The sequence below is a fragment of the Eptatretus burgeri genome, chromosome 9 (genome assembly GCF_056783735.1).
Source record: "Eptatretus burgeri isolate ZD-2024b chromosome 9, Ebu_testis_v1, whole genome shotgun sequence".
In the NCBI taxonomy this organism is placed as follows: Eukaryota; Metazoa; Chordata; class Myxini; order Myxiniformes; family Myxinidae; genus Eptatretus; species Eptatretus burgeri.
This window is the reverse complement of record NC_140969.1, coordinates 59,321,103-59,333,890: the sequence shown is the minus strand read 5'-3', so window position 1 is coordinate 59,333,890 and position 12,788 is coordinate 59,321,103. Positions and strand designations below refer to the sequence as shown.

The 12,788-nt window shown below is 41.6% G+C and overlaps 1 protein-coding gene across 2 annotated transcripts in view; it reads left to right on the top strand.

Moving 5' to 3' along the window:
• LOC147020178 (laminin subunit alpha-5-like) overlaps positions 1-12,788 on the top strand; it is a 189,715-nt gene that overhangs the window by 141,142 nt on the left and 35,785 nt on the right. For both annotated transcript variants that reach the window (XM_085895279.1, XM_085895280.1), the window contains exons 52-57: positions 1,388-1,584; positions 3,963-4,079; positions 5,255-5,409; positions 8,615-8,756; positions 9,958-10,054; positions 12,631-12,747. In XM_085895279.1, coding sequence (XP_085751405.1) covers positions 1,388-1,584; positions 3,963-4,079; positions 5,255-5,409; positions 8,615-8,756; positions 9,958-10,054; positions 12,631-12,747 — 825 coding nt within the window. The remainder of the gene's footprint in view (positions 1-1,387; positions 1,585-3,962; positions 4,080-5,254; positions 5,410-8,614; positions 8,757-9,957; positions 10,055-12,630; positions 12,748-12,788) is intronic.

The following is a 12,788-nucleotide window of genomic DNA, read 5'->3' as shown; positions in this document are numbered from 1 at the left end:
TCAGCTTCCTAGCTCAAAAGGTGCTAGAGATATTGCCCAGATGAGAAAGGAAATAAATAAATCGATAATAATTAATTATTTCATCAATTATGTGATTAATCAAAAAATTAAAAAAAAAATTTCCCAAAGCACATCTTCACTTTTATCTCCAAATTTCAGCCTCCTAGCTCAAAAGATGGCTGAGATATCGCCCAGACAAAAAAAAACAAACAAACGGAGAAAAAAAACTGAGTGCTCCCTTCCTTCGGCACCCAGTGATGATGTCATGCATCACCTGGAAATGGAATTGGGAAGGAGCAGTGTACAAAAATAGGACCACTCTATCTGTAGCTTATCTGGGACCTGGCCTAATGTGTCGTAATCCAAATTTGGTCTGACTGGTGGGTCTGGAGAAGATTTTTGAAGAAATTTACTGTCGGCCATTTTGACCTCCGTAGTCACGTGACTGGAACCAGCTCTGCATCGTTACCGGTCAGGAGAGGAATGTCGCTTCCAAATTTCAGCCGGATCGGCCAGGCGGTTTGGCCAGAGATGTCGAAATAGGAGATAGACGGACGGTGAACAATGATAATACCTTATCAGGAATTCCAATTCCAGATAAGTGAAAAACATACCAAAAGTACTTGCTGCTTCCTTGCTTAATGCTCAGCATTAAAAAAAAAGATAGAATGTGGACAAACAGCAATAGTTTGGCCACACTAGCACAGTCATTGAAGGGCTCCTCTTGCATTTAAATTCCTTGTAAGAGAAACAAAGTAGAAGCATAAAATAAATTTTAAGCTGTATAATTTGACGTGCATGGAAAAGATAATCAACATTTCTGGTCTGGAGCTGGAGGGATTATTCGATAAAATGAGAAAAAGTCACAGCTCCTGATTATATACAATTATTTTGTCCACTGGAAGCAAGTTAAAAATAAAGTGTAATTGAAAGGTGAAGTGCTAGATATATGACATCAATGGTGAAAGGTTGGGGGCATATAGATTGCTGGCTTCTCAACAGCCAGAGCTCAGAACAATCTCTCATACACTGAAGATTGACCAACAAAAAAAAAAAAAAATACTGGGAAACAATATGGTGCCTTTCACACAAAGGCAGATGATGGAGTTGCACTAATTTGCTAACCTCCCAGGGGGCACTGCATCAGCAGCACAGCCATGCTCCGACCAATAATGCAAGCAGCAGCCACAGACTATATACAAAATGAATGAATGAACTGATCTATATGGGGAAAGAGGTGAAAAAATAGCCAAGGTCGTGGCTGTATGAAGACCAAGGCTGGACTAACGTAACAGAGTTTACCTGATTGTTTAAACCATCATTTTCTGGCTTCATCTTATGAGATTAATAACATTGCAAACAATTTTTTTTTCACTTTTACTCTCAGTGTTGAAGCAAGTTCAGACTGAATTTCAACGACGTGTCCAGGAGCTCGAAAATGAAAAGACAGCGGCCAGTCAACTACTTGACAAACATGAACTTCTCCTTGCTGACATTTTGGAAGCGGTTAATAGTGCGAGGAACGCAACAAACTATGCTGAATCTCAGAACAGTGCCAACGAAGATACCTTAGAACAAAACAAGGTGTTCCATCGTTTACATTGATCAATTTTTCTTGGTACTCGAATCGTTGGTTGTTCTTGTGTTTCTTTTTATTCATCCTAAACTTATGTTTACAACCAAATGAAGCAAATGAGCTAAAGTCTGGAGCAAGTTGTGGTTAATTGATTATAAGGTGTTACTTATATATTATGTATGCAAAAATGTCAGGATTTTTGACTCTCAACTCGAACCTCACTTCCTTTTCCTACTATTTTTTTTTTTTGAACATCCTTTGCTTTCTCATCTGCCAATATTAGTTGGTGGATGTTAAAGTTCCCATGGTGTCCTTTGCAAAGAGTATGCGAGCTATCGTCGACACCCTCAACAAATGCCTGCCCTAACCCACAGAGAACACTGCATCAGTGGCACAGACATGCCCCCAACCAATGATGCTACCCCACAGCCTTGTGCTGCATATGGAAGAAGAAAGACCCTTTGCTTCTTCCTTTAATTTTTCTCCAACTCCATTTGCTATCCCACCTTCTTTTACTTATCCCAGTTTTAATTTTTGACGTTTTACCTGTTTCTTTCATTGAACTGAAGTTTTATAAGTGTTTCTTGCCATGGAAAAAAGGTTTTACTGATTTGTTTTTTTCGAGCCTTTGCACTTCGTCAAGGCAAAAGTTAGCATTAGCCCTCCTATTCTCCTCAAACCCCTCTCCTGGTTCAACTCCCAAAATACAGGCATAACACAAAGTTCCACTCTTTTGTTCCTCTTTTCTCCTGTCTGTGGAACTGTCTTCCTGGATCTGTTCCATTCCACTCTACCCTCAGAGATTCAAGCATGTGGTCCACCACTACGTGAGGTCAACCCACAAACCCCCAAACCTTACCCGTCATCTTTTCTACACTTTCATTAACTATTAACCGCCTAACTCGACCCTCTTACTTGTAAGATACTGTTCTGTCCTCTCTTCTCTCTCCTCTTTTCCTGTTTGTTCATTCCCTTCTTTATTGTGTCCAACTGCAGCTGCACTGCTCCACTGTCATTACAATTGCCTTTTTACCCTCCATCACCAAGCTTTGCCATGAACCTCGATTTTGTATTAAAAAAAGGCTTGATTGTCTGGCATAGGAATTAGTATGATCTTCAATTTTCTTGTGTGGTTAACATCATTTTGGGGTGGACAATGCATTCAAAAGGTTTTCCATGTGGACCTTCAAAACTGACAAACTTATGTAGGGGAGTTTCTCAAGTTGGTGAGATGTAAAGAAAAGCCTGAAAATTATGTTTGAATTTTGAGTAATCAGTTGTCAGCAGTAACAGAAGTTCCCTTTAAAGATACTGCACTGCAGGAGGAGGTCATTAGGCCAATCAAAGCCTGTGCTATTATTGCCAACCTATATTGTTTGTCCCTGTTCTACCCTTTTCAAATGCTGCACAGCACGTAACGTTTCTACCTCTGCCACCAAAGGTGGACAGAGGTTATGTTTTCACCCCCGTCTGGCTGTCTGTCTGTTTGTCTTTCTGTGAATAGGATGTCTCAAAAAGTTGTGGAAGGATTCAGACGAAAATTGGAGGACAGGCTGGATGTGTGACTCGGATGAATTGATTCCATTTTGGTGAAGATCAGGATTTGGATCTGGATACGATAATTTTTTTTTAAGTGTTTCTTCACCATTGAGAGATAGGGCCAAAAACTATGCATAGCATGATATCTCAAAAAGTCATGGGCGGATTCAGATGAAACTTGGTGGATGAGTGGGTAAGTTGATAAGAATAAGCCAATTCGATTTTGGTTCAGGTCCCGATCCAGATCCAGCCTATCAATGGGAGACAAAACGTAAACTGTTCAGCCTGGTGGAGGTATGTGCTATACCAAATGTCGTTCTTGATTGTCTTTGACGTAACCTGTCTGGCATTTGAATGGCCAACCTCTTAGACTCAGAGGGGATGCTCTCACCATGACACCACCGAGTCTGGTATACAAGAGCAACTGTAGCTCATTTAATTTTCCAATTTAAGTTGGACCTGAAGCTTTGACACAATGTAGCAGCCATAATGGTTGCTCGGTTGTTGTTTTCAAGAAGTGGAGATCTTTGTAAATAGCAGGACATTAATAATTCTTCACGAATTAATCTGTCTAACCATGTCAAAAGTATATGGAAACAATAAAATAGCATGCCGTGTGTCGTGTACACATGAGCATTTTTATCAAAAAGCATACTCATGGAAACATCTTTACTCATCCACCTTTGTGATTATTTTTCTGTCAACTTTAAATTTCTGGAAGACATAATTGAAATTTCTCTTTATTATAAAAGAGTTGACAAGTGCTCGAGCACTTGAAAGATGTATACTGTCATTTAGTAGATCCATTGTGATGAGCCTTATTATTTGTCATGCCTGTCTGACTCAGATTCATGCTCGGCAAGTACGTCAGCTCAAAGATGAGACTGAAAAAGCGTTGGATGAATCTGAGAAAAAACTGGAGGAGCTACACGATCTGCTGAATGATTTGGAGACGACAAGAATGGTCAGGAATATTTTGATCGAAAAAGATGCAGACGCAGAGCATTTGATGATGGTTGCATTGCCTTCAAAAAGGGTTGGCAGGATGGCCATGAGGTAGACATACTTGCCGATGAGCCGTCTAGCCTGGGTGTGTGTGCCGTCCCTCGGATAGATGATAAACTTGGCGTCCCATCTGGCGGCATTAGTTGGTGGACGTTAAAGATCCCACGGTGTCCTTTGCGGAGAGTGGGCGAGCTATCGCCGGCACAATGAACAAATTACAAATTCCTGCCCTGACTTCCTCAGTCGGAGTACTGATCTGTCCAGAATTGTAACCCCAGTAACTGCTTTGGCAGCATCAATGTTCTGCATAGGGCATGGGACATGATGATGATGATGATGATGATGATGGCAGATTAAAGCTTCCGCTTTGATGAGACAATTGCAAGTTCAATGTAATGGAGTCGTTGAAAAGTCATACACTGGACATATATTATACATACATGTTTGTTTATTCAATATCCATCGAAATTTATGTATAATATATAAATATGTATATCTGGATACATTGTTGAGGCTCGTACAAGAGCTAACATATAAGAGTATAACAAAGGGAGCAAGAGACGAGAGGGATGGGAGAGGGAAGCACAAAACAGTGGGGAACAGAGACATTAGGAGATCTGTAGAATGGAGCAGGATGGAGCGGGGAACATGGGGAATACAAGATGGATACTCCAGGGACGTTCAGCAGGGAAAACAGGATTTGAAGGAGGTGGGTTTGGGGTGGATTAACCTGGATAGTAAAGATCGTGGTTTTGGATGGGGGAAGATACGAGAGGGTGGTGAACAGCTGTTTTGAAGACCTGGAGGGAAGAGTGGGATTGAAGAGAGTGTGGGAGTTTGTTCCAAAGGTGGGGAAAAAGAGGAATGAAAGAGTGAAAGTGAGCAGTGATTCTTGATTTTGGCAGTTTCACCAGAAGGGGGTTGCCGGCAGAGAATCTTACTAATAAACTCAAGAAAAAGATGGTCACTATTTTGAGTTTATTCCTTTTCTTCAATAAAATATCCAAAAGCACCTCTGTTGACAGAAAAACCTAATGATAAATGTATGTCACAACTTCAATGACTCATACTTGTAAGAACGTGTTTTGTTTCTCAGGATATAACCTTGTATGGGCATCCTTTTACTCATGACAGGAATTTGAGAAACTGGCTGCTGATGTGGATGCGAGAGAAAGACCACTATCTGAGCACGTGGACCGTCTGAGTCAAGGTGCCTCACAAGAACCTTTGGTGCAGAAGGCAGAAGAACATGCACGCTCATTGCGAGATGTTGCCAAACAACTGGAAAGGTGCAAATAACTGTTTTCATTTAAATAATAACTTCCTGGAAATGTAGTCCAGCAGAAACTTTTGATAATCTAACCTAGAACTATAAAGGTACATAGAAGCGTTGAGAATAGAGAGTTACTTGGACATTGTAAGGACTGGTAGTCACAGGTAGCTCTGGATTGGATCGGTGATTGTATATAGGTGTTGTGATTGTGATGTCTGTGAGAGGGTCGAGTCAAAAGGTGAATGTGCTGTGGTTTGTTCTTCCCTCACCCCGTCCCACTCTTCTCCTTCCCACTACTCCTTCTCCCCAATCACCCCCAATCCTCCCACCTCCTTCCAAGTAATTTGTTTGGTAAATGGTACACAAATGGGTTCATATCATCGATAATGAAGTGATACATTTAGTTGCTGGGGTGTGAATGAATCACAGGCATGATGGGCCTCCTCTTGGGTCCATTACTGCACAAATTTTTATATCATAACACAAAGCCAAGTTAATGCACAACCATTACCTCCATGCTCACAACCAAATTATAATTTCACCATAATATTGATCACACAATATGTTGTTGCATTCAACTGACTTGAGTAGCCAATATGAAAAATATACACTCACAAAGTAGGAAAGTGCAGCCTGTCAAAATGATCGGCCTTCGCAAGCCTGTTGGTGAGCATGCAGTTCAAGATTTCATTGACCTGATACGCTCAATAACACAGAGCCTGTACAGAATGCTCATGGAATCTCATTTCAAGCATTTTATACTCCAATACCATCCAATCATCAACTCAAATAAATATTTTCTGGAAATTATATGGATCAGTGAAAAATCGAATCTGTGAGAATTTTTCCTTGTTTCTCCCACCTCACCACATTGAGCGTAGCTTAGTCAGGTAAGTATTTTTTTTCCTACAAAGCCAACGGCAATATGAACGTTATGAATAAAATAACAATTTAAATACAAATACAATACAGCATGAAAAATACATAAATAAACTGCCAGATAGAAACAAAGGTGTGGGAATCAGGTATTATGACTGCAGCAGATATGTCTGATTAATGGGTGTATATATATATGAAGTGTTCACAGTGGGTTCAAACAGAATTCAACACAATCAAATGAAGTGTCATTGAGATTAATGGGCCATTTCTCTATTATGTATGAACGGGAGAGGGGAAAAAATGGGGAAAGTTAAATTGAGTGAAGGGAGAAGGAATGTGCGTGAGGTTGGGAGGGAGAGAGAGGGGGGACGGGTGTGGGAGGGGGGTGTGGGATGGAGAGAGAGGGGGAGGGGTGTGGGAGGGAGAGAGAGGGGGAGGGGTGTGGGAGGGAGAGAGAGGGGGATGGGTGTTGGAGAGAGATGGGGAGGGGTGTTAGAGGGAGAGGGAGGGGAGGGGTGTGGGAGGGAGAGGGAGGGGAGGGGTGTGGGAGGGAGAGGGAGGGGAGGGTGTGGGAGGGAGAGAGAGTGAGTGTGGGAGGGAGAGAGAGAGGGGAGGGAGGGGTGTGGGAGGGAGAGAGAGGGGAGGGGTGTGGGAGGAAGAGAGAGGAAGGGGTGGGGCAGGGAGAGAGAGAGGAAGGGGTGAGGAAGAGAGAGGGGGAGGGGTGTGGGAGGGATAGAGGGAGGGATGGAGGTGGTGTGGGAGGGAGAGAGAAAGAGGGAGGTGAGGGAGGAAGCATGATTAAGCAATTGCTTCACTTTGTCTCTGTCTCTCTGTCTGACTGTCTGCATGGTATTGGCTTAATGGTTAGGGTGGTGGGCTTGGGATCCCAGGGTCCTGAGTTGAAATCCCGCTCGACTGTTGAATTAATTATAGGTGGGGTAGCTGCCTGTCATCCTTCTGAGGTCGGCAAAATGAGTGCCAGCATGCTGGTATCCTGTGTCAGAGTGGTGACCCATCCAGGATTGTGCCCAATAGCCAAGAAACTACTTAGGCAGCACCAACGCTCTGTACAGAGCATGGTCCTGATGGATGGAATGGATGGATGTCTGTCTGTCTGTCTTCAGATGTGATTGAGGAACTACTTCATTTCAATTAAATGTTATATGTTGAAACCTGTATAACATGAAATGGAACATGGATCAGAACATGAAGCTGCAGTTTACCAGTACTTTGGCTCTGAATTTAACAAATTGTATGGAATTGTGTGTGCACAGAGTGGAGGAAGGTAATATTGTTTCTCTGTCAGTCTGTTTGGCAGTCAAACAAAATTGAGAATCATTCCAAACAGGAAACTTACTGTTTTTAGGGACATCATAAAGGACACAAATAATAGGCATGAAGAACTAATTGAACGTGTTGGTTGAGGTGGTGTAAAAGAAAGTGCATCTTCTGACAGAAGTTTCTTTTTCTCCAGTCTTCAAAACCTTCATTTTATTTAAATTGAATTACATATTTGAACAATGCAGAACACAAATCACCTTCTTGTCACTTCCATAAATCTCAAGTTTAGCAGTACTTGGACAAAATATTACAGCATTTTAGGCCATTTAGGCCATCACGAGCAATGTACACGGTTCGCCTTTTTTATTTTTTGACCTTCGAGGGGATGCCACGAGCAAACTGGCAGGAATCGGGAAAAATGTAAATGATGAAAGTTGAGGAATCGAAGAGCACTACTTGCATACCAACTTTCATTCGAAACAGTTGAAAACCCGAGGAGCTCGATGCCCAATCTATTGATTTTTTTGACATTTTCTAAGTTCATGACCTTGACCTTGGGACGAAAATGAAAAATCGAGCTCTGTGGGGCTATGCTGGTGCCATTGGGTGAACCAAATACCGAAACCCCTGCCAGATTCGACAAACCCCCTCAGAGAAGATGTAACTTGAAACTGGCTACCCCCTAAAAACACGTGTTTTTTGGGCGTGGCTCCACCCATAATGGGCGCAGCATGCGCATTCTCCGGAAAACACAACTAAGTCATGATACAAACCTCGCACCCTAATTTTATAAAGATCGGATCAAAACCCACGGAGCTATGCTCGGGACAGACAGACAGACACCCATAACGAATATAGTGGTCACTTACTGACTCGTGAACCAATAGGTTGTGCTCGGAAACGCAAAGCAAGAGTTGAAAAGACCCTTCCCGTGTACTTTTTCTCAAGACTGCAGGTTAAAGTGTTCTCTGAACTCTCCAGTTAAAATTTGTGACAATCGACTGTACTTTTTTTGGACTTGTTCGATATGTTTCTCATTTACTTCTGTGTGTTATATTTAGCCTTGTGAAGAATACCAGCAAGGATGAGTTTTTGCAGAAGGCGATCATTCTATCCGACTCCTATGCAAAAATCGTGGAGATGCTTAGGAAAGCTGAGGAAGAGGCCAACAATGCTTTGCATGCAGCCAGGAGTGCAGAGATGGTGATTTGCACATAATACACAACTGTCATAATACAAAGCTTCTGGGTTTTGTCCATATTCACTTACACACCAATGAACATAATTTCAGAGGCCTGTTGTCACTGATTTATATATCCTGTGTGATCAAAAGTCATGCGACAGCCCCCTTTTCCAATTGTTTTCATTTTCCCACAAACTTCTCACTTTCATAATTGTTAAAATACTCAAAATAAAATATAAATAGTCAGGGAAGACTCCCATTGTTCAGTTTCAGAGCATCAAGTCAGAGAGAAAGAAGGGATAGGAAGGAGTTTAAATGAGGATCATATTCAATTTTTATTTCTATTTTTTAATCAAATGTTAATCGATTTAAATGATCATATTTTATTTTTAGCCATTCTGGCCTTTCTCTGTTGTTGATATGGAGAGGGTTCAGCAGGTAAACCTCTGAGCCCAGTCTGTGATGGGGACTGGGGCTTGAGACAGTGTCCCACAAAAGAGGAATTCCCAGAAAGCACAAGTCATCAGCTCACATTGATCAAGTCCCTGCCCTTTGTACACATCGCCCGCCGCTACTACCAATCAGACAGTTTGAGATCCTCAGATCAGCCCTTGCATGGGCCGTCCGCGATACACGTTACACGTTGTCGTTGTGTCGGCTCATGCTGGTGTGCCAAAACGATAAGCAAACTTGACTGTCTCGAGGAAGTAAAAGTCGTAACAAGTAAAATGAGATCCGTCCGACCACCGACCGACCATTCATCAATCCATAACCCATCATCCGTCCATGTGCTTTTATCTCTGTGATATTTCAAAAACCGATTAAAATAGCCATCCCCATCTCAACAACAGAGAGATTTCTCCGAAATCAGAAAATTAGCAGTCAAACCATCCCTGGCGTTCGATTTGGCAGATCATACAACGATCACTTCAAGATTAACCTGAGGGAAGCCCGACGATATTTTAAATGGTTGCATACCAAGGCTTCTTATGCATTTTCAATACAATTCCATGCCCCATGACTTTTGGATAACATAAGAACATCATTAACCATGCAAAGTAAGCAAGGCATGTGAGTAACTCTTTACTATCTGCTTATTCCTCGTCTGAGAGTTCTTATCTGTTTTGCTTGTGGTGTTGTGTGATGAAAATGTATTTGGATGCATCACAATGGAAACTGCAGAATAGATACAATGTCTTTCTTATTCCCTATGCGTTACAGGAAGTTCGGCAAAAAGAACTTGGAAGAAAGGCAATTGATGCTAAAGCCATCAGTGACCGACTTCTTCGAGAGAGTCAGGACGAAACGAAACGCAAGAGTAAGTTGCACATGAACTGAGATGCCTTCATTCTACTTCAGCCATTGCCGTCTGAGGGATTGCTTTAGCCTTCTTATCTGGTTGAGAGATTATTTAACTCGTCTCGGTGGTGTAATGGTTAGATTGTACAAAGTCAGTCTCGGAGGATGGCGGTTCCATCCATGGCCGAGTCATAGACTTTAAGAATGGTAAGCGAAGACTTTAAAAATGGTAAGCGTTGCCTCCTTGCTTCATGCTCAGCATTTAAAAATAATAGAGCACTGACAAACAACCATAGGTTTGCAATCATAACTCAGAATTGCTGGGGCTCATGGCCTTTTCCTGCCTTGAAGTTCCTTGTGAGGGAATTCATATTATTGCCCCCCCCCCACCCCTCCAACAAGGTCGGAGATGGGGGACATTAAAATGAGCTCCATCCACCGACCGACCGATCATCCGTCGATGGCCTTGCAGCATGTACTATCATCCATCCGTGTACTTTTATCAACATGTTATTTCAAAAAATAGTTTAAAATTCACCTTTCATATTGCAGATACCTATTCTTCATGACATTACCTCAACCTGATTAAATCAAGGCTGTGATTGGATGAATGATGGTGCCATGGCAACCATCTCGGAAACTTGGCTTGTGCACGCAATATTTCAAAAAAACGTTCAATATTTAGTCCTCGTATTACACAGACCTATTCCTCATACCACCCAGAAAGCAGGGGACCGACAGTATCAGCTCCTTGTATTAACTAAAGCGCACGGACATTTTAAAAGTTGGGTAACCTTTGATTACTAAACGAGTGTCAAGAAAGTATTTCATTCGGAAAACAAAAGTTATATGAATGAAATACAACAGTCCAAAACAAATCAACATTTTCTTTTTCAATACATTGGTGAATGTAGTTGGAAAGTAAATATACAATGTGTTTTTATTTGTAGGTATGCCTCGTTATCTTTAAATACTGTATGTTTAATTTCCTTTTTGCATGTTTTGGAATGACCATGTCATTCGAAGAAACTTCTTACCCCCTCAGTTTCCTCCCTCCCATCCTGCCACCTTGGAACCTCCTCTTCCACACATTACACATTTCACACAGTAGACACATTCACTTATAAAAATAACAAACAATTATGAGTCTATTTGCATATATCTAAAACACAGGCAGAATAAAAATAATCATTCATTTAACAGTTAACATGCCATGCTTTGTTTTTCATCCTCATTTCATATTGACAACATTGTCATTTGTGTATGCATGCTCATTGGTCTGTCAACAAACTAAATAAAGATAATAACTTTTTGGGTTTGAAAAAATAAATTCTTGAGATGAAATTTTTAAAGAAGAATGACCAGGCGTTTACTTTTTATTTTTTATTTTTGTTTGTTCTTTTTACAAATAATGCCTGTACCAAAGTATAACCGGGATGAAAACTGCATTGCAGTTATGACGTCAGAATTCGAGTTTTGCTGATTTTTTTATATGCCATGCTTTGCACGTGAAGGCTGCAGCATAAATCGCTAAAATTATTGCCTTTTCATTTATTATAGGAACTAATGACGTGAAAAAAATCGTTGTAAATTGAAAGTGTATTTTGTCGAGGGTGGTGTAGTTAGGGAATTCACATTACTTATTACGAGGGAATATCCCGTCCCGTTGTTTTTTCTTTATATCCACACAAAGGGGTCCAACCCTGGCATTTAAGTGGCTAACCACAAAACTACATTCTCAGGATGATTTGACCTATCTTAATGGCACTGAAGTCTGACAGGATGGCACGGAGATCCGACATTGGGATCTGCCAAATGCCCGATGCAATTATTCCTGTGTGGCTTCTTCTTGGTCTTTCGTACGTGGCACACGGCTGCGAATAGCATCATTCACTCGGAATGCAGCTGTGCTGCTGATGCAGTGCCCCCGTATGTAAGAGCAGAAATTCGGAATTTGCCCTTTGAGCTGGCGGTATTCCCTACTCTTTGTGAAGGACACTGTGGGATCTTTAACATCCACAAACTAATGCTGGCAGACGAGACACCCAGTTTAACGTCAAACCGAGCAGCAACAAACACATCGATGCCTCACCCTGCCTGCGGAACACCAGGATGCCAGTGTATTGCTGGATTGAGATTTGAAGCCGTGCTAGAAAGGTCAGAGGCGAGTGTGCATACCTCTCGGCTATCCAGCCAACCTGTCCTTTGGGGCTGCTTTGTAAGCACTGAACCTGCCTTCAGGCAGAGGAGAGAGAGAGACAGACAGACAGACAGACAGACAGACAGACAGACAGACAGACAGACAGACAGACAGACAGACAGACAGACAGACAGACAGACAGAGACCAGTAATCTTTTTACACAATATTAATCAGGACAAACATTAAGTGATAACTCAAACTTATTTTTTACTCTGATTAAAAGTAATTTCATCTTCAGACTTCCTGACAACCCCTTTCCAGCTATACTAGAACCTAACTCACCACTCAGCATTTCACAGTTCTCCATTCTAGTGTTTGTAAACCTCCTTTACTTTTTCAAATTACAAAGCTTCTGTGAGTAAAATAATTGAAAATGAACTTTTTCTTTTCCCAGGTCTTCAGAATAAACTTGATACAGCACAACAGAAAGCAAACGATGCAAAGCAAAAGCTCATCGACCTGCAATCGAAGTATCGTGATGTATGGGATTCCCTCAGTCGAGTGAGCAGAGGTATGGTTTGCACCATGTCTGAATAATCCTCTGAAACTGTC